The sequence below is a fragment of the Carassius auratus genome, chromosome 14, assembly GCF_003368295.1.
Source record: "Carassius auratus strain Wakin chromosome 14, ASM336829v1, whole genome shotgun sequence".
Taxonomy (NCBI): domain Eukaryota; kingdom Metazoa; phylum Chordata; class Actinopteri; order Cypriniformes; family Cyprinidae; genus Carassius; species Carassius auratus.
Genome location: NC_039256.1, coordinates 19,583,852 through 19,610,579, shown reverse-complemented (window position 1 = coordinate 19,610,579; position 26,728 = coordinate 19,583,852). Strand labels below are relative to the sequence as shown.

The 26,728-nt window shown below is 36.0% G+C and overlaps 3 protein-coding genes across 5 annotated transcripts in view; 2 read left to right on the top strand and 1 right to left on the bottom strand.

The window, feature by feature from the left end:
• Positions 1 to 821: 821 nt before the first annotated feature.
• LOC113113925 (malignant T-cell-amplified sequence 1) lies at positions 822 to 3,430 on the top strand. Its single transcript, XM_026280483.1, has 6 exons — positions 822 to 1,009; positions 1,598 to 1,750; positions 1,853 to 1,950; positions 2,082 to 2,215; positions 2,871 to 2,938; positions 3,197 to 3,430. Exons 1-6 carry the CDS (start codon positions 999 to 1,001, stop codon positions 3,276 to 3,278), a joined length of 546 nt encoding a protein of 181 aa, XP_026136268.1. The 5' UTR covers positions 822 to 998; the 3' UTR covers positions 3,279 to 3,430.
• Positions 3,431 to 4,308: 878 nt separating this feature from the next.
• Positions 4,309 to 7,251, bottom strand: LOC113113924 (C1GALT1-specific chaperone 1-like). Of its 3 annotated transcripts, none has more exons than XM_026280482.1 (2): positions 7,124 to 7,251; positions 4,309 to 6,727 (listed from the first exon to the last, which is right to left on the bottom strand). In XM_026280482.1, the coding sequence occupies exon 2, from the start codon at positions 6,711 to 6,713 to the stop codon at positions 5,760 to 5,762; it is 954 nt and encodes a 317-aa protein (XP_026136267.1). In that variant the 5' UTR covers positions 6,714 to 6,727; positions 7,124 to 7,251; the 3' UTR covers positions 4,309 to 5,759. The 3 variants fall into 3 exon arrangements, with proteins under 3 accessions (XP_026136267.1, XP_026136266.1, XP_026136265.1); XM_026280481.1 differs by having other exon boundaries at positions 7,035 to 7,233; XM_026280480.1 differs by having other exon boundaries at positions 4,311 to 6,727; positions 7,008 to 7,231.
• Positions 7,252 to 11,109: 3,858 nt separating this feature from the next.
• LOC113113922 (palmitoyltransferase ZDHHC9-like) overlaps positions 11,110 to 26,728 on the top strand; it is a 24,490-nt gene continuing 8,871 nt past the window's right edge. Inside the window, exons 1-6 of the mRNA XM_026280477.1 lie at positions 11,110 to 11,276; positions 19,038 to 19,198; positions 21,837 to 21,995; positions 23,921 to 24,058; positions 25,893 to 25,941; positions 26,202 to 26,304. Of these exons, the coding sequence (XP_026136262.1) occupies positions 11,110 to 11,276; positions 19,038 to 19,198; positions 21,837 to 21,995; positions 23,921 to 24,058; positions 25,893 to 25,941; positions 26,202 to 26,304 (777 nt within the window). The remainder of the gene's footprint in view (positions 11,277 to 19,037; positions 19,199 to 21,836; positions 21,996 to 23,920; positions 24,059 to 25,892; positions 25,942 to 26,201; positions 26,305 to 26,728) is intronic.

The following is a 26,728-nucleotide window of genomic DNA, read 5'->3' as shown; positions in this document are numbered from 1 at the left end:
CTTGTCCCTCTTATCAGTTTGCAGTATTTCATTGTTCTTGTGAAAAAAAAAAAAAAAAAAAAAAAACGTGTAAAATAGATATTCTAACAGTAACCATTTAAAACCTGACATTGTATTTTATTTATTCATTTATTTATAATTGTTTTTTTTTTTCTAAAGTTGTCTCAGATTCTAATTTAATTTAACCCCTTTCAGCATATTTACAGTTTCATGTAATTAATAAATGTAGAGTTTTGTGGACTACTAGTTTGATTTTAAAAACACACCTTTAGACTAGTTGGAAGAAAACATCCAAAATATATTAAGGTATTAATTTTATTATACCTTATAAGTGTCTATAAATTAAAGGCAGTTTTTGCAAAATGTTTTTTATCCCCTTATGCCCCAAACCAGAAATCTCCACATTAGTTTGTTTATACATCATACATAAAACATTTTATTTCTAAAAATATAATAATTTAATTTCCCCTTATGGCTCTTGACATTGTTTTCTGACGATGGAGTGATATAAAGAGAGAGAAAAAACACATGTTAGCAAAATTACTTTATCCGGTGTCAGGTTTCTGATCTGGAAGTGTATGCAAATTAGTGCATATGTAATTAGATAACGCATTATATGAATATTCAAACATTTCAGGGGAAAACTAATAAAAAAAAAACAATTGTCTGCTTGTGCTGCGATCAGTTACATTTTTAACTCACTTTGACCATACTGACTTTATCATTAGCGATATAAGTAAAGTTTTACAGATGTATTGCAAAGTACATAGCATTATTTTGTTTGGCATACTGTTATGTGTACTTCCACCTCTCGCCGTAAAATGTTTAGCACTGTCGTAAATGTCGTAAATAGGAATCAACTGCGGTTGATGTGAAGCGTGGAGTTAGATCGTTAAATCTTCTGAATGTTTAGTTTTTTGGTTAAAAAAAGTTAACAGTTACGAGCTGTAAGATCACACAGATAGGAGGACAAGATTGACCGATAACGACCTGCAAGGATGTTTAAAAAGTAAGCTTGAGCCGTTGTCAACCTTATAGATAGTAGCTAACACAATTTAGCATCGTCATAGTAATGCAGTGTTTCATTTAGCTAACGTTAGTAGTTTTGCCTTTTCAGTAGAGATAGAAGAAATGTTGCATGTAAGCGCTTACCAGTTATATATGGTATTGTAATTTAATATCTGCCCTTAATTTTGTAACCGATACATCAACCTGTTTAGCGAACACTGCTAACTTGCTCTGTCACAGCTGCCTTTTATGGTTCATTGAAATTTATTCATCTGTTTTCCTATGTTTTTAGAGTTTTTTTGCACTTATTTTTTGCTAAGATACTTCTAATATTTTTAACTTGAACAGATGATAAGCAAACTGCAAAAAAGACCTTGATCGCAAAAGATGTTAACATTAAAAATTGAAGGACAGACACTTGGTCAGTTATTTAATTATAAAACAATTGGTGATAATTGTTAGACCAGACCAGTTTCTTTATTTCGCCATACTTTTCCATAAAAAAGTATGGCAAGATCTGGTGTCATCTGCAGGTACTAGACATTAAATATTCTAAATACATTATTTCTCTTTCTCTTTGACTTCATAGATTTGATGAAAAAGAAAATGTTTCTAACTGTATTCAACTGAAGACGTCTGTTATTAAGGGTATAAAGAATCAGCTGTTAGATCAGTTTCCCCAAATCGATGACTGGCTCAACCAGATACTTCCCAAAAAGGACCCTGTCAAAATCGTGAGATGGTAAGAGTTATACAATATGGGAAGTTGGTAATTATTGATTGGTAGTACTAAAAGAGTATCTCATTTTACACCGGAGGTCTGATATCTTGTTTACGTTTCCAGTCATGAGCATATTGAAATTCTTACGTTAAATGGAGAGCTGCTCTTCTTCAGACAGAGAGAGGGACCCTTCTACCCCACCCTGAGACTTCTACACAAATGTAAGACTGCTTTTATTTTCATCAGTAAGATGCTTTCCTGGCAGAAGATATTGTCTCAGTTTCCAGAAGAAGTTACACTTGCTGTTTATTTGCTTAGTTTAATGCCTGGTACTCACATGTTTGTTCTCCAGATCCCTTCATTCTGCCACACCAACAGGTAGATAAAGGAGCCATCAAATTTGTTCTGAGTGGTGCCAATATCATGTGCCCAGGCCTCACATCACCGGGAGCCAAACTCTACCCTGCTGAAACAGACACAGTAGTTGTATCTTTCCAGCTGTTCGTAATATTTTCTTCTATGACAAATGAATCACAATGTTTTAATGTAAAGGATTAGTTCACATCTTTTGTCAATTCCAAAAAGGACACAAAAACCACCATATGACTATTGATATAGAAAAAAAATATATAATGATTATTATTGTTCTGTTCATCATACAAAGCAATGGTATGCCTTTTTAAAAGCTATTTCATGAAAAAAAATAACTTTCTTTAAAAGGAAAATTTGTATTCTGCATACACGTTTAAACTGCAAGTAAACAATGACCATAAATCAGTGTTTAGTAGTTTTTATTTCATTAATATTTTGAATTATTTAATTTTTAATAGTTCTGTTAAACGCTTTTTACATTTTTGTATTTTGTTTATAATTCTGTTTAGTTTTAATTTATTGTAATTTTAGTTTTAGCAATTTTAGTGCTTCAACCAAGGCACCATACTAATATTTAGATTTTCTTGTATTTCAGTTTTAATTCAGTTGCCGGAAACAACCTTTTAATAGTTTGAGTCAACAATCGCATAACTGCCATAAATATACATTTTTGAGCAAACAATTAGTTGTGTTATAGTTTTATATGTAATAGTTTTGATTGGTGTGCGTGGCATATCACAGGTTGTTGTCCTTAAGTATTTGTTTTCAGGCTATAATGGCAGAAGGGAAGCAGCATGCTCTTTGTGTGGGAGTCATGAAGATGTCTGCACATGACATGTAAGTGTTTCTATGCATCTCCAGCACTTTGAATCACCATTTGGCATTAAAATTATTTTTCAATTTTTAGTTCCTCTATCTTCTAGAATACAGAATGTTTAAAGCTTGTTTTAATAAAATAATAATTACATTAGATCCATGTAAATCAGTCACCATCTGTTTAATCTGTTATTTATATAGTTTATTGGGTTTGGAAAACTAAAATGATTCAATTGCATTTCATTTGAAAATATTTTCTTGTTTCGCTTCACTGAACAGAGAGAAAGTGAACAAGGGAATTGGAATCGAGAACGTTCACTATCTGAATGATGGACTGTGGCACATGAAGACGTATAAGTAATGACAGACGAGAGGATGTGGTGGAATCGTTTGGACCCGTTATCACCAGGCTGCCCGTTTACTGTTTACATGAATGGACTCAACTGTGTACCACGCCGAAAGCTTTGAAAGTGTCCCCATTTTAATGCACAAATAAAACCTGCATTCAAGTCATTCCAAACTGAAATGGTCTCTTGCTGCAGTGAGTGCTGAATAGTGTCATGGCAGCTTAAAGCATGTTTAAACAACAGTGTTTGTATGTGTATTTCTCAGTTTCCAAAAGACAGAATCATTTGGTATTTGTTTAGATGAAATTGCTTAATACTCCACATGCCACCATATATCCAAAATCTGGTTTATTTTAAGGTAACTGTAATATAGGGAGAACCAAAGTGAGGTACATTGCATTCAAATTTATGTGCATTTTCTAAAAAATCCAAACCAATAGTATAGGGTCTAATCTACACTTATTGGATCCTCTTGTCACTTTATTACGTTCATTCTGATGCCACAATTTTTAGGCTAGAAATTACCATGAATATATAAAGGATAAAAAGTTTCATAAACAGATTTTTCCCCCCCACTTTTAATTGTACACTGTAGTAATCAACAAGAATTTATTCATGTATTTATCAACAATGGAATATATTTAACATCTATTATAAATTTATAATATTATAAAACTAAAAATTCCTTTAATTTCCAATTATAGGAATCAGGCTTTGGAATCAAGAACAGCTGCAGTAGAATATGTGTTCTCGTACTCGAATTAATATAATTTTTTTTAGGTGAACTCATCCATGTGACACTGAGAAGTCTTGCAAACAGCAGAGACTCATGCTACATTATCATTCAACCACCAAGTTTGTAGAACTGATCGTGAACCATTTGCCTTCTGGAAATATTGCTGATCTTGGGCTGTTCGATAACAATAATAATCAATAATTAATGGGCAAATCAGTAACTGTTGTTGATAATCCAAGTCTTTTCCACACTACACTATCAAATGCAGAAATGCAGAAAGAAATGGGAAAATGCATTACACTGTTAGCTCCTGGAACCCATGCATTTATTATAGTATAGGGATTACAGTGGGAAGTTATACAGAGGAATACGTGATCAATTTATATCTGATACAGAAGATGTGTGGTCTAAAAGCTGGACAGTTCAGCATTATTCTGTTTATCAGAGGAAAGATTTTGTGAAGAGCCGTAACTGTGCAAACCTCAACTGGCTGAGCAAATTCTGAGAAAACGGATACCTGGTTTTTAACACCAGAGAAAAATGAGACCGAACTCAAGTTACTGAAATTGTAAAATGACGAACATCCAACAAAGAGCAATATTTTACAAACAGCACCAACCAAGACCTGGAAATGTCTATTAAAAAGTGGGTAGAGAAAATACTGCAAGAGAGGGAGAGGCTCAAATTAAGAATTTAAGAACCAAATATGAGACAGAATCAGCTCAAGAAAAGACTAAATAAATTAAAAGCAACAGAAATTTGACAGCGGAATCTGAGAATTGGAACATGAAAAGACATGACAGAATGAGTGAAACAGGATAGAAAACAAAAATGAAACATTGAAAAACAAGAAAATCAAGAACTGGAGAAAATACGCCATTTCTACAACAGGTCAGCTCTTTCAGAGTTGAATAAATGGCTACAAAACATCATTTTCATTATTATTTATTAAACAAACCTATCAGAATTATTGCAATCTGTTGAAGTATCCATAGAAATAAAGAGTATTTAATGCATAATGATTTGTTCACTGCACTGTATCATGTATATAGCATTCTTTTATTTGTAACCTTTATTATTACTCAAAGCAGGTGAGATCCAGCATCCTGATGTTTACTAAAAAAAAAGTAGTTAAGAACAATTAAAAAATAAAATAAAATCACAAACCAGTGTATAATGAAGTACATCTGAATTATAGAAACAATATTTCGATGCGTAAATAAATAGACAATTTTCTATCCAAAAGTAATTTTACAATCAAGTATATTAACCTTTCAAACCACATTAGTTTTATATTTTAAAGTGTGATATAGAAAGTTTACCATACAGATACCATGAAAATATTATTTCCCCTCTATACAACATACATCCAAAATGCACTTTAAAAAAATACTCAAAAGGTTCTTAATTTTCATTCCTAACCCCATATGTGTGGCATTCATAAATCTAGTGTAATTTTTATTCAAAATACGATCAAGTGCAAAAAATTATCCAATACTGGCCACTCACAAAACACTTATTCAATACTGGCCACTCACAAAACACTTAAATGAAAACAATTATCCATTTGCCAGAATGCACTTGTAGCAAAAAGCATAGCATAACCCCTATAACTTCCAAGCACCAACTTTCAGAACGGATAATCACAAATCTAGTAAATACTGCACATCACAGCGAGTCAGCCCTGCACCCAGTTAAGATCAATGTCTCAATTCTGTGAGTGACATTAACAGTTCCAATACAGAAGCCATGAGGTCAATCAGTCATTATCAGAGTTTTTAGGAGGCAGAAATGTCAAGGAATCATGAAAATCGTGTCCATATGGTCGGAGTCTGTAGACGCCGTACATCAAAACCTGCATCTGGCTTGGAGACATGCCAGCGAACGTGATGGCCATGTCAGGACAACAAGCCTCCACGACATCAGCTGGGTTTTGGCCCATGCTGTCAGAAATCAAGGAGCTGACGCTCTTCTTGTTAAAAAGCCCTTTGCCTTGTGCATCCTCTCCGTTTTCAGCAAACACCCCGCTGTATTGCAGACAGGTGGCAAGCTGCTTTTCTTCGGGTGTCTTCCACAAGGCATGTCCTCGCTCCGGGCATCTGTCCTCATCTTTGAACATCTCTATCAGTCTCCTCATAGATTCATAGCTCAGCACGATCCCGCTGTCATACTCCACGTAATCCAGCTCTCCAGATTTTTCTGTGTGGCCTATGTAAAATGGCTGGCTTGGATCTTTATCCAACACCAAATACTTGAGGTTCTCTATAATTGCGAATGTAGTAGGCCGGGCCACGAAGAACCAGCGTAGGTCTCCAGCATTCTCATAGGCGTGTTTGATGGCTTTGCGTAGCCTAGCCCACTCATCCTGCTCCTGTAGGTCAACCGCCTCTAGAGCTTTGGACGATTCGGACGTGTAGAAGACAGATTTGTCGCAGTGTTTGCTCCAAGTGTCATTGGCTGTCGCCCAGTGGACCAGTAGCTTTGGAGTGACCATGATGAGACAGTACACTCGGACCTGGAGGGGCAAGTCAGACATCTGAGACTCTGATAACTTCTGTAGTTCATCTTTGCTGAGAGGTTTCAGATGATGGTGGAGATGCTTGTGACCTTCTGAGTGGGTTCCTGAATTAAAGGTCTCAAAGAAAGAGATCACCAGGCAGAATATGCCCCCTAGGATCATGCCTTTCATAAATGAACTGCCCTCAGACATCATGATCGACTATGAGCCTGTAATAGAGAGAGAGAAAAAGAATAAAGCAATAACAACAACAACACAATACTTTACAGAATATCATGAGATACAACGTACGTTGCAATAAATCTACATTTTTGTTCCTAATGACAATACAGAAGCTATTTTAAAAAGCAGCTAGTCAGGTTTTCTGTATACTTAGAAAAAGAAACGCTAACTTTGAGAAAAAACGGCTAGATTACGTTTGACTACAAGAACCGATTAAACATTTGCCCAAAAGTACTCATTACAATAATAAGTTAATTAGAATTAGACCTTTCAATGACGCAGAATTTTGCTCACATTCAGACGCTACACACTCGCATTCAGTTCCGTACTCACAACCGGAAAAAAAAAAAAAAATGAAGTATCTGTTCTGGAGTCAGTTTTACCTGCCCTCCATCTAATTCGTTTGGACAGAGAAAGGTAAGAAAGCTGGTTGCAGTCCAGCGCTAGTACTGGCTTCTAGAACACGGATGTTTAAACGGACGTTGAATCCGCGCGAAAGGAATTGTGGGAAATGTTGTTCGTTTGTGTTGTCTCGCTGTGACGTACGCGGTGATAAAAACTAAAAAAAAAATTATCGAGTTTCCAGGAAAGGCGGAATTGATTTTTATGCTTTAAAAGTTTTACAGGGATACATACAGCTAAACCTGGAAGCTAACAATAAATGTACTTGCTGCCTATTCGATTGTGTTTTATTAACATCTACACCTGCTCTAAACTTAGCCCTTACAATAATACAAAAATAGTAACAATTGTTGTACAGTATAGAGCTGCACGATTTATCGTTAAAAGATCGCGATCTCGATTCAGACACCCTCTCGATCTCATTTCTAAAAGACAACGATTCCCCGAGTCTGTTAAACCTTTGACTAATTACCGGATCATTCAAATCCGTGCGCGCACTGCCGCTGACACAGAGAGAGCTCTTACCATGTTTGGTTAAGAAACATCTTCACAAACAGTCTTTTCAACTACACGGTATTATTTCTATCTTACAGTCATTTATATTATCACAGAAATACTGGGATAAAGTTTATAGTTCAAATATAAACATTGATGTCTCTATGGCAGCGATCAAAATATAATAAATCCCCTTTTGAAAGTACTGCGCTTTAAATAAAGTTTGTGTTGATTGCATTGTTTCACCAATAGGTGGCGACAAGTGTCTTAATTTATTTGTCAATGAATTAATTTTTCATTCAAGAGAATCGTTCAAAAACGCTGATTCATCCAGTAATGAAACAAGTGTAGTAGGTTTATGAGTGAGTCTTTGAATCCGTGATCTAAACAACTTTTTCATCATTCTAATATCTAAACTGCGGTTTTAAATATATTATATATACACTACCAGTCAAAAGTTTTTGAACCTTAAGATGTGTAATGTTTTTTTAAAGTCTCTTCTGCTCATCAAACTATATTTATTTGATGCAAATTACAGCAAAAAACAGTAAAGTTTTGAAATATTTTTACCATTTAAAATAACTGCTTTCACTTGAATGTATTTTAAAATGTAATTTATTTCTGTGATGTGCAGCTGTATTTTCAGCATCATTCCTCCAGTCTTCAGTGTCACATGATCTTCAGAAATCATTCTAATATGATGATTTGTCATAAAAAACATTATTATTATTATTATTATTATTATGTTGAAAACAGATGAGTAGATTCTTTTAAGGTTTCTTTGATAGAAAGTTCAGAAGAACAATAATTGTGTGTAATAGAAATATTTTGTTATAAATGTCTTTGTCACACTTGATCAATTTAAAGAATCCTTGCAAAATAAAATAATTAATTTATATACTTGTGATAATGATAATGATAATAGTAATAATAATAATAATCGTAGGAGAATCGTGATCTCTATATGAGATCAAAAAATCGTGATTCTCAATTTATCCAGAATCGTGCAGCCCTACAGTGTGACAACAATTACTCTGTATATGTAAACATGCCCAGTAGCCCCATATATATCCCTTCTAGCTTCAACCGTTTTACAGACGTATAACAACTTTTGTACACAAAATATATATTTATAAAAAAAACATATCTACAAAAAATGTATAAAAGAGAGACGAAGAAAAATTTTAAAAATATGGTATGAGCGAATCAAGTAGCTAAATAACTAAACGTTTCACGTGTTTTCCTGTTTTCAAGTAAATCACTGAGGAATAAATTAATTTATTAATTCAAAAAGAAAATCCGACAAATAAATAGACCTTTCATTTACTTTGTTTAGACTTTTAGTAAAATGTAAGAATAAAATAATACATTAATAAATACTTTTCAAACTGAAAAATAAACAGACTAATAAAAAAGTATTTTATGTTAAATAATATTTAAATATAACAATAAAACTGTCACTGCAGGGCCACTGTCCTGCAGAGTGTATAGCTCCAACCCCAATTAAAAACCTAAACCAGCTAATCAAGGTCTTACAAGGTATACTAGAAACTTCCAGGCAGGTGTGTTTGGGCAGGTTGGAGCTACAGGACAGTGGCCTTCCAGGATGGAGACAATTAGACACCCCTGGACTAAGTCTGTCGAGCCCCTGGAGAGTGAAGCATGAGAACACAGACATGCTTTATTAATTTAAACATTTATTTCTTCATTAATCATATTTAGCTCGTTTTAAAAGATCATCAAAGTAGAAAAAATATTTTTGGAACCAGATGGTGCAGTTACAGAATCTACCAGCAGAGGCCAGGCCAAATGGTTATGCCATATAGCAGATTAATATCTACACTATCTGGTTCAAAATAAACATCTGTCTCCACTGACAGTCTTTGAAAATGAGCCATGTGTTCTGACTAAGATTTTTCCTTGCCTTCTTTATTCAAGGTAGTGGGCTTGTGTAATTTGTGAAGGAAGCACAAGTCTGCCACTTGCTTGTAATACCTATGGCTCTGTTTTTGTATTTTCCTTGTATTGTTTCCAAACCTATCACCTCTTCTTGCTTTTTATAAAGACAGAGTCTTTCTCTTGCACATGCTAATTAAAAGCTTTCTTATTTAAATAATCTTTGCTATAGTTCATACTGTATTTCCTCCTCACTGTCTCTAATGGACTCCTACACATAAACTGGCTGAACTTCATCTCTCACGAGCTAAGCTTAAATGCTGAATATGCGCTTACAGCATTTTACATATTTACAAGATAAAACATGCAATACGAATGCTTTCTCTTTTGTGCAAGATCAGAATAGATAACATACTCATGCAGCGGGCAATGGTGCATGTACAACCAAATAAAGAAGCTTTTGTTTCTCACCTTCCATTTGATTTCCTGAATATCTTTAGTCAAAATAGGGTATTTTTTTCTTTGAAGGAAGAGAGAAAATGACATGCCGTTGCATAGAAAACCATTTAGAAGCACACTATTAAAAAACAACATTTTTAGCACAATTGTACACACAATAAACAAAACACAGAACAATAAATATACATTAGACAAAGTAACAAAACCATATATAACAACAATAGACAATGTTAAATTAAAATAGCTATGGCTGGAATAGGCCTAAAATCGAATAGACTTTAATGAAGTATCATTTAACGTGCTGAAAATATCACGCTCGCCAAAAAGGCTAAAAAATAACAATACTGGATATTATTTTTAGAAGACAAAATTCCTTTGTTCCCTGTACGGTGTGACACTGGCCCTTTAAGAAGAGACATTTCAATCTAGGCGTGTTTCCTGCTCCAGAAGAGAATCCAGCCCTGCTTGCATCCTACGACACGAAATTAGAGCAAAGATTGTCTTGCACATTACTCAAATAATTGCAGTATAATCGGCATAGATCACAAAAGGCGTTACTCAGATTTATTTAGTATCGTTTTAAGAGAAAGAGGACGGATAAAAATCTCGGGATAGGCGCTTTTAACCAACCTAACCAATGACATAAATGTCAGTCGGTCAAGGTCCACTCACACTCCAGATGTGCGTTTAGCGTTTATACACATTTATTTCAGGCAAGCCTCGCTTTCTCATTCGAATTACGTACACGGTTTATGAAGGGAAGCACTTTCAAATTGTGGCAGTATGGGGAATCTTCGTTTTTGGATGAGGACTTTGCTTTTTGGTATTTGATTGGGAATTTAACCATGGATTTAAGTACAGAAGAGCAGATATGTAGCGCGACAGACTGATGATTTTAAGAAACAGAAGATCCGCGAGGAGCCACGAGAAGAATCCTACAAACAAATCGTGCGCGTGAAGGAAGGATTGCATTTTTGCAAAAGAAGCTCCTGTATTTGTATTGCTGATAATAACACTTTAATCGGTCGTTAGTCTCAGGTTAATCACTTAGTGGACACGGCTGTGGTTTATTTGAGGTTAAGCTGACAAAAGACAATCTGCTTGTACCTTCGCTATCATGTCGGCTGTGATGATAACGCGGAAGGTCTCTCGAAAATGGGAGAAATTACCTGGGAAAAACACCTTCTGCTGCGATGGACGGGTTATGATGGCTAGGCAGAAAGGAGTATTTTACCTGACCCTGTTTCTCATCATTGGAACCTGCTCTCTGTTCTTCGCCTTTGAGTAAGTGCATATCATTGGTGATTATTAGACATAATCTGCTCTGCTATAGACGAGATAAACTATTAGTGTGCACTGTTACAGTGGGGGATTTGCATTGTAGATGGATTTTGTAAGGATGAAATAGTATCTTTAATAATCAGTCAAAACATATTACAGCCACATGGTAAATGCAACAATGTTACGATAAAAAGTGTGTGAAATATTGATGAACGAAGCGCTCTGATGTTTTGGAGTGAAAACACGCCATCTCTTGTGCAAGCTGAATTTGGTTTGGTTCCGCCATGGCTGTGTTTTCATATGACAACAAAAATGTTCGATTCGTGAATGAATCGGTGTTTGATTCAGATCTTATTAATTAATTGTTTGGAGCGGTTCACAAAACCGGTCTGAACAATTCTTTTTTTGTGTGAACTGAATCACTCCCAATAATTCTTGAGTGAACAGTCGTCGACTATTTAAACCGTGAAAACACTTACTTTAATATTCGTTTATGTGCCAAAATATTTATATTACATTTCACAAATAAAATTTATTGTGAGAGAATGCGCCTACAATTTGATTTTATGGCAGTTTTAGCACACATACAAACCACTGTTTAAATAACGTTTTTATTAACACGTGCCAAAATATGTAAATAAATTTTGTGGAAATGAGATCTAAATTAAGATTCTAAATTTATCATTAAAAACTGCACTGGGAAACATAAAAATAAAAATAAACATAATAAACAGAAGTGTATTTGTTAGGGTACATTCACTTATCTATAATATCAGTGGGTACATTACATTTTTTATTTATATCACGTATTATACCGCGCCGCAATTTCAGGAGACTATGTGAAGTAAAACTGTTTTTATTTGTTTTTTTGAACCGACTCTTTGAATCGAACTGTTCAAATGAACCAGTTTGTGAGAATGAGTCAGACTTTCTGTTACTATATGACAGTCATAATTAACTGGTGATGACATACGACAGTCTCCAGTAGAACAGGAACGATTTCCACAACAACCAAAACTATTATTATTATTTTTTATTTTGGGCTACAAAAATATGTAAGGTTATTTTTACCATCTGTATAAGACAATAGTGTTTTGTTAAGGAGAGCTATAAACTAAAGGGCTTTATAACCTGTAGATCAACCAACATGAACCTAAAACAATTTAGTAACCAGCTTAATCTATCCATCCATCCATCCATCCATCTAATCTATTTATATATATGCTAATGAAAAATGATTAAGATTTATGACAGATTTTTGAACTCTGTGAGATAATTTGCGTTGATGGATGGGAAAGAGCTGTGTCATCTTTGTTATTGAAACACGCTTTCACAATAGCAGATTACTGTCCATGATGGTAAAGCTGGATGTGCTGCAAATTGGATATGAGCTCTGCTATTTGGATATGAGCTCCCTTGTGTGGACTTTGACGTCTGTGGTTGGTGTTTCCTGAGACTTGAGTGTTGTGCCCTGCTCATATCAAGGATCTTCCATTAGGCCTGTTCATCAGCGAAAGGAAACGATTCTGTCCCTAGTCAGAAACACTGTCATGTATGGAGCTGCTGGCTCCTGTAGGGTTTCACTGCACGCCATGTTCATATCGCTGTTACTGATAATTAGTCCTCTTGAGGCAAAAATATTAGCATAGAGACTGGGCTAAGTGCAAAAGTGTGATTCCAAATTGTTTATTACATGACAAGCTAATAGATGAATTGGGATTTATTTATTTATTTGCATTTACATTGTTTGTATCCAGTCATCTTTATGGACTAAACTTGCCATTGGGTTTGAAACCATTTAAAGAGTGAATGAATATTTGGTTTATTTTACATACATATATACGATCACAATTATTAAATATCACCCAAGGTTATTCATAATATAGTCCCTGACTCCCTGCTGGATATTTAGTTTCAGTAGTGCACATATATTTTTGTGCGCACTTAATCTTTTATTTAATTCATAGCTTGACTTTCCAGAGGAGACTGACATTGTTTATGGAAACACATTGCTTCCTTTGAGTATTGCTGAATGCTCACACTGTTGTGTCCTCATATACCTCTCTGTCCATTGGGCCTGTGTCTGGGAAGTTTATTCCTCTGCAGGCACAAGATTGATCAGCAGGGCTGGTCTTTGGACAGTTCTTTCTAAAGATTTGGTGTCTTTGAAGAGCATGTATCCCACCTCCCTTCCATTCTTCTCATGTGTTTTTGTTTGCTGAAAATCTCTTAATCTTATATTTTAATTTCTGGCTGTTAGTGTGCACAAGATTATGCAAGTTGCATTGCATTCATGTTTTTACTTTCTTTGGATATCAGATTTAGAATAATGAGTTGGTTGTGTAGGCTAGAAATTAAGTAAAAAAAAAAAAAAAAAACTGCAGTGTGTGTGTGTCAAAGTAGACCATAAAAAATAGTGCTGATCCTGCACTCACTATAGCCGAGGGTTTGATCGATTGACTGGAAGGAAGAATCACTTGCTATTAGCCTGATATCTTCAACTTAAAGATGAAGTGTGGAATTCAGTGTAAATAAAATAAAGATTTATTATTATTATTTTTAAATTCTAGAATATAATATATTGAACAAGCTTTTATTGTTTATTTTTAGTATGTAATCTTATTTTGTTTCTATTTGTTGCCAATGCAAAATCTAAAATTTTTGTAGATTAAAAAAATAAATAATTTCTTTAACAATAACAGCACTGAAAAATGTCATATCCCACCATAATGTGCAGAAAATCTACACCTAAGCCATTTGTTGACTGAATTTCTGAAGAGTGTAATACTGTGACACTATCAAAACAAAGTGTTCAGGAAACCTGTTTGAAAACAGACAGTTTCTGCAGTTCTGTTTGGTATGTTAGTGATGCAGACCTACACCCTTCACCTTTATAATACTTTATGTTCTTATTAAATTGGTTCTACACCAGTGAAACTGTTACATAACTGTACTGTATGTGTTGACAGTCATCAGATTCTGGTGATTGTGTTCACCCACTCATTCATTCACTTTAGAAGTACATGGATTGGGTTTCACTCTGTCTTTGTCCTGTATGTTTGTTTAATGGAATTGTTGCTGAGCAGTTAAATGTCTATACATTTTATAGTGGATAGTTACTCATGTTGTTGCAGAGGAAGTGTGTTGTGTATGACTTAGTCAGTGTCACGATCTGTGTGAGAGGGCTCCCATCTGTTTCTGTCCCTCTGTAGGGTCATGATAAAACAGAGGAGACAGTTTATACTTACGGATTATTATTTTTTGTGTCTGTGCAATGTGAAGGCAAAACTGGAACTGTGGCAAATTTGTCTTCATAAGGGATTAGGATACCGTTTTTTTTGCCAGTGATGCATAATTCATAATTCATACATAATTGGCAAACTCTTTATGAAGAATTAACAGAGGTTGTGCAAGTAATTTTCAGGCATGACAACATCCCAGCATTACAACTTATATCAGTGTGACACAGCTGAAATATCCTTTTGTACGTAATCAGTACATATTTGTACTTTTTGTACTTTATACTTTACATAACCTACACTTGTTTGTACTTTAAGCTTTTATGAGAGTCCTTTATCAGAAGGAATGGCTGCTGATGTCACACCCGGATGCAAGATTGCAGTTTGTTTGTTCACTTATTAATCAGTCCCCGCTTTATTGTTAGTGCTATCGCATGCAAATTTAATATCATCATCATCATCATCAAGTTTTGCAATGTAAAGTCGAAATGAATGAGGTGATTATTTGCATGTTGAAAGATTTTCTTGGGAATTGCAGGACCTTTCATTCCTTAACAGTTTGACCTACTTTTTGGTTTCGATGCACATATCAACTTGTGTTTCCATCCTTAGAAGTAGAAAATCTTTCTCTCAGTATTTAGTGTATCTGTTATGGAGGTTTCTCAAAACTAAAATAGGTAATTAAGAGCCTTCAGTCTTCAGTGTCCCATGACCCTTCAGAAATCTTCAGAATACGTTGATTTAGTGCTCAAGAAAATAATTCTCATTATTATCAATGTTTGTGGAAACAGAGATAATTTTTTTTCAGGATTCTTTGAGTAGAAAGTTCAAAAGAAGAGCTGTTTTAAATAGAAATCTTTTATATCATAAATATTACTGTTGTTTTATCAATTTAATGCATCCTTGCTAAATACACTTTTAATGTCTTAAAGAAAAAATCGTATTGATTGCAAATGTTTGAATGGTAGTATTTGAATGTGAGAGCTTATTGCACATCAACACTGCATTCAGCATCACTGACTGTGTAATGTTATATAAAATTGTCTTCAGATTTGTTTCAGACTGAACCAGGTTTTCACAATAAATCTATTTGTTGTTTTTAAGCATTATCCATGGTTTTTCTCCCCTTATTGGCCTTTCCGGTGGCATACAGGATGCTTGCACCAAGCACTATCAGTAACGATAATTGGCAGGCCTCCCTGCCCCCACCAGTCTCCACCTAGAGACCAGCCAGACCAATGAAGCAGCTCTATTGATTAAACGAACAAACAGCTAAGCCTTTTCATAGCCAGCCATAAAACTCTGCTGTTGTGCTTCATGTTGTCTTAACTGTGGAAAACAGTCCTTTTCACCTTGTTCTCTGTGGAGCATTGTGCAGATAATTCACTAAGGTAAAGCTGTGAAGGCAAACACAAGGGTGGAGATGCTATAACAAAGTGACAGGAGTGGCTTTGTGTGTGTGTGTGTGTAATTTGAACTAATTATTTAATTATACTAATTCCAGAATTTGTTTTAGCAAACTCTTAAACTTGTGATCCAATATCCTGTTCCAGAGCTATGTCACAGTATGGAAGTCAAATAGAAATTGGTGTTGATTTTCAACAGTAAAGTTTTGAGTATGTATACTGAGTAGGGCTGTCCATATTGCTCAAAAATGACGTTCGAATATTCCCTCTAAAAAATGCACGAATATTCGAACTATTCAAACATCTGGTTGCGCATGTTGTGAATGAATTCAGTGATTGAAACAAATATTATTAATATTAATTGAAGTTTTACAGCATATAGAACTGACATTGAATGCTCAGAGCGAGCTGTGCTGTGCTAAACATGAAACTTTTCCTTGACATTAAACGATAAATAATCAAACCTCGCATCCATTGCTTGACAGAACACGTCGAAGCCTGCCCCATCCGCGATACTGATCGGTCTCATGTCCTTACAAATGAACTAAATTATTTTATCTGTTATGGCCTCTTGTCGTGTTGCAGACAAAGAGCTTGTGGCGGGCGATGCAAAGTAACGTTAAGTGTCAAGACGTGACTGTTTAGCTGGAGTTACACACATTATGCCATGCTCATTTGGGTGCACATTTTTGAGATGTGACCTCATGTTGCTAGTGGTCGAATGGTATGCTAACTGTATCTTAAATAGCTTGCATACAACTTTATCTCGCGGGTCAACAATTTTACCTCATTTTCTCTGCTGCGGTTGAGTTGGGCTCTGCACTTGCTGGCATCTTCCATTAAGACACGTCAACTTTCAGCAGTGATGTCAAGCGCGCCCACTCGCAAAGCAGACAACCACACCTCTACTACCGCGGGCATTTTTTTCCACATTTTTTTTTTATTCGAATATTAATTTTCACCTGCGAAATTAGTTTTTTTTTAAACTATTCGAATACATATTTGAATTCAGAATATTCTAATACTGAGGCACAATACTTTTTTGTGTGTTCTTGTTGTTCTGTTGAGGAAATTAATTGCTAATTATGGTGGTTCAATAACCTTGTGCATCAGTAGTGGCTAACAGAATTTGTACTTTTATATTGGAGCTGCTTATCTTATGTATTGATTAATATGAAAGAGGCCACATCCAGCATTGCATGATGGTAATGTCCGGGAAGCTTAGGGCTCTGATAGGAACTGATGATGGAGCAGGTCCAGAATGCTTAAGTCATTAGCAGATACATCACACAGACACACACACACACACACAAGCGGTTCTCCTCAGTTTTCCTCCGCTTTGCCCCAGCACAGCTGTCATGATAATAAATGGATTTCCCTGCAGTATTCTGTTCATGATCTGGGCAGTGGAAAGTTTTATCGACCGGCTCTGCTCTGGATTTTTTCCCCTTCTCTTTATGTCTTCCAGTCTCATAGTTTTAAATGGATCAAACTAATCTGACCCGTTCCACAGGTCGATTTCTAGTGTATTGATGTCTCTGGTTTGCTGACACACCAGTTCGTCAACCAGCTGAACTTGCACCATGTCTGTCTAGAAATGATCTTTCTGTTGCTAATACTTCTAAGAGCTGCAATCTGTTGTTCTGTGTGCTGGACCTGAAGGAGTGAATGTGACATGTGAGGAGATATACCCACAGTCTAGTATAGACTGATTCAATCAGTTTTTTTAGTATGTATTGTAGAAGGTTTGGTTTGAAACTTTATAGTTTGCATTTTGTGTGTTATTAGAAGCACTTAAGATTTAACTCCCCAAAAGAAGGCCTAGTCTAACTAGCTGCGCAAATCCACGTTCATTATCAGGGTTTATTTGCGCAGCTTGTCAGTTGACAACGGCTCTGTGTAGTAACAGCTGCTCTATGTGAAATCACGCACCTGATGGAATTTACCGCTGATTAGAGAACCGGCTTTACTGACGAGATGCGCATAAATGATCGGCCGATCTTCATCGGTGCACCCCTAGTTATTAGGACTTGTCATGTCTTCTCTCTCTCCCTCACTGTATTGTAGTTAGTGTTGTAAAGATGTCCTTTGCTTGTTCAGAACGCTAAACGTAGCAAATTCCCCTGAGAGTGGATGCACAGTGCCTGCGATGAGCTGAACCATTATCGTGATGTATTAGCCATACATTATCTTAGTATAGCAGGTCTACATTGCAGGAGAGAGTGGTGGAGGAGAGCCAGGGTGACCCTATTAATAGCTCAATGCAGTGGCCTGTGGAGCCGACCAATCTGCTGCAGGCTGAGCGAAGGGAGGCATTTTTACAGGTCCCAAGTCATCCGCAATTTATGAGAGCAACCAAATTCAGTGGTGTATGGCTGTCTGCCTGACTGGGTCTGAAAAGACAATGCCAGACAGAGAATACAAACCCACTTCATCAATGACCTCCCCTCTTTTATTTCAGGGAGACAGTAATGCTATATCAAAAAGATAACAAACAATGTTTTTGTGTTGGATTTAGTAAAATCATAGTTAAAAGCATTGGTGTGCCGACTGAAATTTTTGCGTTTGATGGGAAATGTATGTATCCATTGCCATTTTGCTTCAGCGAAATTTAATTTCACCTTTTTCGAAAGAAAAAAAAAACTCTTTAGGTTCAGAAGCATTTATGTGTAATGTGAATTGTGTACATTTTAGCTGCTTGCATCAGCAAACAATTATTTTAAAGAATATTTTTTTTTAATGAAGAATTATTTTACATTGCTTTCTACAAACCATTTCTGTTAATGCAGGGTTACAGTTCAAAACATCTGCTATCCAGCAGAAATGTTTTTTTGTTTTAATGCAAATTCTTTATCTATTCATTGTCATTTATTTTAGTTTCGCTTTTTATCCACAATAAATATGTATATGTGTGTTTTGTTTGTATTATAATTTTTGTCTATATCACATCACATTAAATTATATTATAGCTGTGTGGTTTCCTATTTTTATTGACTTGTTTTATTTTAATAATAGAGCGACTTAACTTTCAGGTTATAAACTCATGTTACCTCTGTGCTGTTAATTTCATGTTTTGCCTGCCTCATTTGTAATCCTGCTTGTTCACTTGTCCCGTACAGGTGCCCGTACCTGGCAGTGCACCTGTCTCCTGCCATCCCTGTGTTTGCAGTGTTGCTCTTCGTCTTTGTCGTGGCCATGCTGCTCCGAACCAGCTTCAGTGACCCAGGGGTGCTGCCACGGGCTCTGCCGGAGGAGGCCAACTTCATTGAGATGGAGATCGGTGAGTGTGAGGGTGACTGAGTTCAGGGAGGGGGATTTGAAGTCTAATGCCACCGTTCGCACCAGCAGTGCTACCTGCGGGTGTTTTGGCCCAGTGAGTGGGAGAACATGAATAGTCTAGTAAGCATGTGGCGTAAGTGGGATGCTGTTAGCCCAGACCTGCTGATTAATTTATTGTTTTGTTTTGTGATTTGAAATGGCTGAGTGCATTGGTCCATGAACCCTGAGGTTATCTGGCAAACATTGATGGGCTTAATGGTTATGTAATTTTTTTTTTTTTCTTTTGGAAAATCACAGCTGTATTTTGTCTTCAGATGCATTTGTAATTTTAGATATACATTTAAGCAAAAATCTCATCCGTAAAATTACAATGCAACTAGGCAAGAAACCTCAAGAAACCTTATAACTTACATCTGCTTACCATTCTTTTTTTCCCCCTTCAAATCCCTTTACATAATTTAATAAAGAAACAAATATACTTCCCAAAAATATCCCACGCCTATGTTGAATACACACAATTGAAATTTCAGAAGACATGAGCCAATCTCATTCCTGCCTCTGGCTTTTCTTCTTTACTTCACTCTATTAACCATTAAAGGTACAAATAAGTAAAATAAGAAATAGATCTTCTTCACATGACTGGTACACACCCACACAGTGCCATATGTCAACTGACTTGAACAGAAACCAGTGTCATGACTATTCAAAGTGAAAGTTGTATATTTTGCCAGGGTGTTTGGCAGAAACTGATGAGGCTCATTCAAATCCTAAGGCTCATTTGTCTCTTTTTTTTTTTCTTTGAGAAAGTATCTGCTCAGCTCAAGCATTGACCGTTAAATAGTAAAAGAAATGGCCTTAGTAGATTGCCTTAGACCTTTGTCTATCCTGATCTACAGTGAGTGAAGTGAACCAAAATGCCCGTTGCATTGGCTTCCTTTGCCAAAAAAGGAAAATTACCCTGCAGCAAAAATAACTATTTTCAGTGAACTGAAAATACCAAAGAAAACCTCAAAATAGGCTTAAAATAGGGAATTCATGCGTAGTTTTTTGCACGCTTGTCATACTTTGAATGTCAGAAAGGTTAACTTCACTTCATCTGACTAATTAAATGCAATTAAATTGGATTATCTTGCTGCTCTCATTTTGCTAATTTTGCTTCTAGTGATTCATTTGTGTGGTTTTGGCTCTGTGGGAAATATTGCCTTGTCTAGTTCAGTCACCTGTCTGTCACTGTTCCCTGCACTGATTACAAGATAAAGATGGACTCATCTCCCAACACTTCTCTCCATTCTTGTCCCTCATCTCTTCTTTTTCCCCTCCCTGGTTTCTCTTTTAAGCGAGAGCAGTGTTGTTACACATCAGCACCAGCGCTGAAGCTCAGACGTGCCTAGGGGCAGTGCAGCATTTGTTATTACTGAGGTTCACTAAACCAGGACATCATTTCTCTTGGCAATTCCCCTGATAAACCAGAGTATTCTCTGATGTCATTAAATATCCACTAACCCCTTTCACTGATGTTGATGTGGAATTTTTCTATGGTTCTCTCTAATAGGGTTGTGTTGATTGATTTATACAGATTTTCTCTGCTCTATTTCAGCATTCCATCTTTAATATGCTATTTTTAGATGAATTTCTGTGTGACTGATGCTGGATCAGATGCAAGTTTGGATTTACCGTTTTTTTTTGTGTGTGGATTAAGAGGCAGCTGTGTAGTTCTGCCTCCTGAGTGCATGCTAATGCAACCATTTCAATCGAGTATAAAAGTACAGAGCTGACAAATGCAAGGAAATTACCTTTTGAAAGAAGAGCTTTTGCCTTCAGTGTTGTCGCTATCCAGATAAAAGGGAGTCATTTTGAAAAAAATGCAAATAAAGAAAAAGGAATAGAAAAGATGCTTATTTTTTTTCTAGATCTCTGGCAATAACAGAAAAAAAGCAATAATATAAAATTATGTTCCTTAGAAAGCAGTTTATCATTTACATATGTGAACATTTTTAGTGAAAGTACATGCACACCCAATTATTATTATAATTTTTTTTGCATTGTTCAAATAAGTTATTCTCTGGTCAAATATTTTTTAAAATGATCACTACACTATTTATTTAACGGTTGTCACTGGCAGTTATCATTACTGTGCTAGCTCCATCTTCTCACATAATCATATCACGATAAGATTTAATATTTATTTATTTACTGATTTATTAAGGGGGATAATGTGCAGTCAGCATGTCATTTAATACAAAATAAACCCCTTTAGTGTGATACAAGATCTCTCCGCTTCATTTCATGGTCTTAATCGCCATCAAAGTTTATTTTGTGATAATGACTGGCTTATCCCTTTCATTTTTCTTTTGAAATCTTGTTTTATTCTCATTCCGCTGCAGCCTCAGAGCAAAAATCATTATACTTGTAACTATTTTGTAATTGAGGTTTTGAGCTCTTTTCACAGAGCTACACAATCTGCTGGGTCTGATTTATTGGTGTTTTTTCATTTCTTTTGTCACTGAGTCATGGCACACGCTGGAGTGGCCTTGAGTGAGTCCTTTATCAGAGGCTGTGTTATGTGTCATGCATATGGATCTTAATCGACCCGAGCGCTGCTGGTTGCCATGTTGACTGTCTCTACTCATCTCTTGCAGAAGCGGCCAATGGGAATGTCATGGCTGGACAGCGGCCTCCGCCCCGCATCAAGAACGTGCAAATTAACAACCAGATCGTCAAGCTGAAGTACTGCTACACCTGCAAGATCTTCAGACCCCCACGTGCTTCCCATTGCAGTATCTGCGACAACTGTGTGGGTGAGTGATTGTCCCTAACATTTTGCACAAAAAAATGTGAATGCTACCTCAGATTGTGTGGCTTGTTGAAGGAAGAAGTGCAGTAAAAAAAATGTATTAACTTTTATTCAGCAAGGATGCATTAAATTGATCTATAATGAAATAAAAAACATTAAAAAATATTTATTTTTCAAATAAATTCTGTTCTTTGGAACTTTATATTCACTAAAGACTAAAGTGCAGTTTCCACAAAACCGTTAAGCAACACAGCTGTTTTAAACATTGATAATAAGAAGAAATGCTTTTTTGAGAATCAAATCATCATAATAGAATGATTCTGAAGGATCATGTGACACTGAAGACTGGAGTAATGATGCTGAAAAAATTCCTCTTTGCATCACAGGATTAAATTACATTTTAAAATATGTTTAAATGGAAAACTATTATAAATGTATTGCAATATTACTGTTTTTACTATTTTAGGTTTGATCTAATAAAGATTATATTATAATATCATTTGAATATTATAATCCTTATTTATGACGAGACTTCTTTTAAAATCTTTAATATATTTTACTTAATATTAATACCGTATTTGTCGGACTATAAGTCGCACCTGAGTATAAGTCGCATCAGTCCAAAAATACGTCATGATGAGGAAAAAACATATACAAGTCGCACTGGACTATAAGTCGCATTTATTTAGAACCAAGAGAAAACATTACCGTCTCCAGCCGCGAGAGGGAGCTCTATGTCTTCAGTGTAGACTACAGGAGCACTGAGCAGCATAGAGCGCCCTCTCGCGGCTGGAGACGGTAATGTTTTTTCTTGGTTTATTTCTCTTGGTTCATTTCTCTTGGTTCATGTCAAATTAATTTTGATAAATAAGTCACACCTGACTATGAGTCGCAGGACCAGCCAAACTATGAAAAAAAGTTGCTGCTTGTAGTCAGGAAAATACGGTAATTAAACTATTATTAATTCAAGATTAATGAATAGTATTATTATCATTATAATAGATACTACTAATATAAGGTATCATTAATTAAAAATCATTAATTTTACTAGGTATTAGTAAGTCAACAAATGAATTGAACCTTACAAGGCCTAATTAACTTTCAAAGTTTCAATGCAACAAGGTATTTTGCAGAACTGTTAGTTTTTTTTAGTTTGCACTAGATTTATCATTTGTTTTGTATCACTAAAATAATGTGCTGCACTTATTGTGGTTTGTGGGGTTTTTACAGAGTTGTACTATGTCTACATACAAACATTCTTGCCTTTTGATATTCCAGTATAATAGTGAATTGTTAAGAGCTGAGTCAGACAGCATATGCACATATTCACACATATGCTGATATTAGACAGTTCACTGAGGGCTCAGTTTTGCTCTCTTTGCACAGTCATCCTGAACACAGGTGACAGGACCATTTGTTTGAGTGGCCTGCACCTGCCCCACACACACACACACACACACACATACACACACACACACACACACATGTTTGGTTTGTGAAAAGTGGGGACATCCCATAGGCGTAATGGTTTTTATAATGTAGAAACTGTATATTCTATGGCCCTTCACCAACCCTACACCTAACCCTAACCCTCACAGGAAACTTTGTGCATTTTTACTTTCTCAAAAAAAAACTCATTCTGTATGATTTCTAAGTGCTTTGAAGAATGGGGACATGGGTTATGTCCTCATAAGTCACCCTCTCCTTGTAATACCTGTGTCATACCCATGTCATTATACAGAGTTGTGTCCTGATATGTCACAAAAACATGCCCACACACACACACACACACTAGTTTGAATACCATCTCCCTCTAAGAAGTAAAAGAAATATATGCCGGTCTCTGACAGAATATCCACACTTACTGAGTGAGAATGTAGAAACTGACTTGACATGAGAGTCTTAAGATTCTGTGTGTCTTTCCCTCAGACCGGTTTGACCATCACTGTCCCTGGGTCGGAAACTGCGTAGGAAAGAGGAATTACAGATACTTCTACTTGTTCACACTCTCGCTGTCTCTACTTACCATCTACATCTTCGCCTTCGACATCGTCCATGTGGTTCTCCGTGAGTATCGCAGCAAGACAATGTGTGTGTGAGTGCCTGAACGTCTTCACTGTTGACATCCAAAATCGGATTGTTTAAAAGAGGAAATTACATTTTCATGTTATCAATAACAATTTAAAATCTACAGACAGTCACGCGGTTTAATGGTCATAGTTTCTAGGAAAACAAGTGTCTTGAAGTGACACTCAGTATGTATGCGAATATGGTTCTCTCAGGCGTAGTTCGGTCGGGGAGTGTTCAGGATATCAGAAGAGCCACTGTAATTAGCACAACGAGAACGAGAACAACGAGACATTTGGTCTTGTGCAATGCTCGCATTCTCCACATTAAACGCACCTTTAAGAAATGCATCTATATGGATTATGATTATAATTAAAGAGTTTTTGTTTTCGATATGTTTTTTAAGTACTAGTTTAAAGCTTTCTGTAGATATATTTATCATGTCTGTGAGGCATGTATTCACTCGGTTTCGGTTCATTTTTGTGAAGCGCTCCTATTCAGGATCAGACGGAAGAAAGCGCATTTTTGTTTTATTTATTTTATAAAAGCACGTTTAACATTTTGTTGATGATGTGAGTAAAAAAATAAAATAAAAATTAGACCCTTTACAGTTCCGAAGGATGAATTATTCTGATAAGCTGTCGGACATGGGCCGGGCTCGTGCCTGAGCGTCTCTGGCCAGGGCCGGGCTCGGGTCTAAATCTAAGGCCCGTGCAGGGCTCTACCCCACACCACATCGACACCGGATACATGTGGCACATCGCAACTTGATTATAACAAAGCTCTCTACACTGCTAGCATATTTAGCATGTTCCTGTCTTTTGACTTTCCAAAAAGTGAAGCTGATCCCTTTATTTTCCCCTTCCATTTGAAATTCACTTTTTTTTCCTCACAAATCTCATTTGTGCAAGACAAGTTTATGCGAGGATAAATCAGCTCTGACCTTTTCATCATAACCAGTTTTTGCGGTTTGAAATCTGGCCTATTAATTTAAATAATATAATCTAATTCTGACCATACATATCCACAGTCATTGGTCACCCTAAAATTAGTCCATGCAGCATATATAGCATTATACAAGTCTTCTGAAGCCTTACAATTGCTTTGACTTGATTGAGATCTAAGTTTTTATATTGAACCAAATGTCATCATTTCAAACCTTCATCACCATGTGTCATTTACTTTGAGAGCTAGGTGATATGACATCCGTTTTGTTCAGTTTCTCACACAGTTATTGTATGGGTTCAGACGTCATGTATATATATATATATATATATATATATATAGCATATACATGTAGTCACAAAGAGATAGACCGAGATGGAGACTCACTCATTCATATTTATTGAAAGGTCAAAAGAAACCAGTTTGTTAAAAGCTGAAAATTGAAAGATTCTGTATGATTTTGATCAGTACTGTTGTTTTGTTGTATGTTTCTGAATAGTGGTTGCTTCTTAAAGTTATTGTAAATGATGTAATGTAATGATACTGGCCATGAATAAAGCCATTGTTGGTGATATGGCGGTAAAACACAAGTAAATAAGTCACATAGACTACCCTAAGATCCTTTTTATTATTTTTCTTTTGCCATTTCTTGGATAAACTAGTCCTTCAACAGATTTGTATTAGTCTGAATGGAAACCTAGCTACTGTGGTTGAAAAGGTGCTTGTAAACGAACAGAGCAAACTTCTCAGCTCTGGCAGAGTGTGGGTGGATGTGTGAAAATCCTCTGAACATGGAATAATGGGAGACGCTGGGACATCTGATGCTGTGAGTTACTGCTTGCATGCATGGATACATGATGTAAATAAATATATCCTGTGTGTTTTATAGGTTCAGTGGACTCCGGGTTTCTGAGTACCATTAAAGAAACTCCCGGAACATATCCTTTCGTCTGGGCTATAGAAACACTTCCTGAAGATTTGAAAATAAACTGAGCTCCTGATAAACCTGTCACGCTGTAAATTATGTATCACGATAAAAACTGTGTTTGTGTACTAGATTTCTAACATTTATTTTATGTATTTTCTTTTCTAAAACCCGTTGTATTGCTGAGCAAAGACATATCAAAGGTTAAACACATTGTTTACTGTGTATTGTAGATCTTTTTGAGCATGTTGTTTCCTTGACTCCACATTGCACTGTGTTGGAGGTTCTGGTGTGTTTTTTCACGCTCTGGTCTGTGGTGGGATTGACTGGTTTCCACACCTACTTGATCTCCCTCAACCAGACCACCAATGAGGACGTGAGTCTGTTTCTTCCCTGTCTGTTCCAAAGTCTACTGTCGGTTCTTGATGTGGCTAGAAAGATAAACACATGCCCTAGAGCTTTTCAGCACACTAGATCCAGCAGTTACCTTGGCAACAGTGCCATCTCGGTGATAAGCAAGCACAGAGAACAGGAGTTTTATCTACAGTATATACAGTATTTATAGCACTGTTTATGAACAGGGTGCACATCGATGTCCCATTACGCTTTTAAAGTATTAGAGGCACAAATCCCATGTTTTATAGTAACTATTTGGCATGTTAGATAAGCTGTTATGTAACATAAGATTAACTTGCATGAAAAGAAGCTTTAAACGCATCAGATGTTTATAGACATTATAAAAATGAAGATTTTGACCTCCGGAGGTTTTGTATTTTGCCTGTGTCCAACAGATACACATA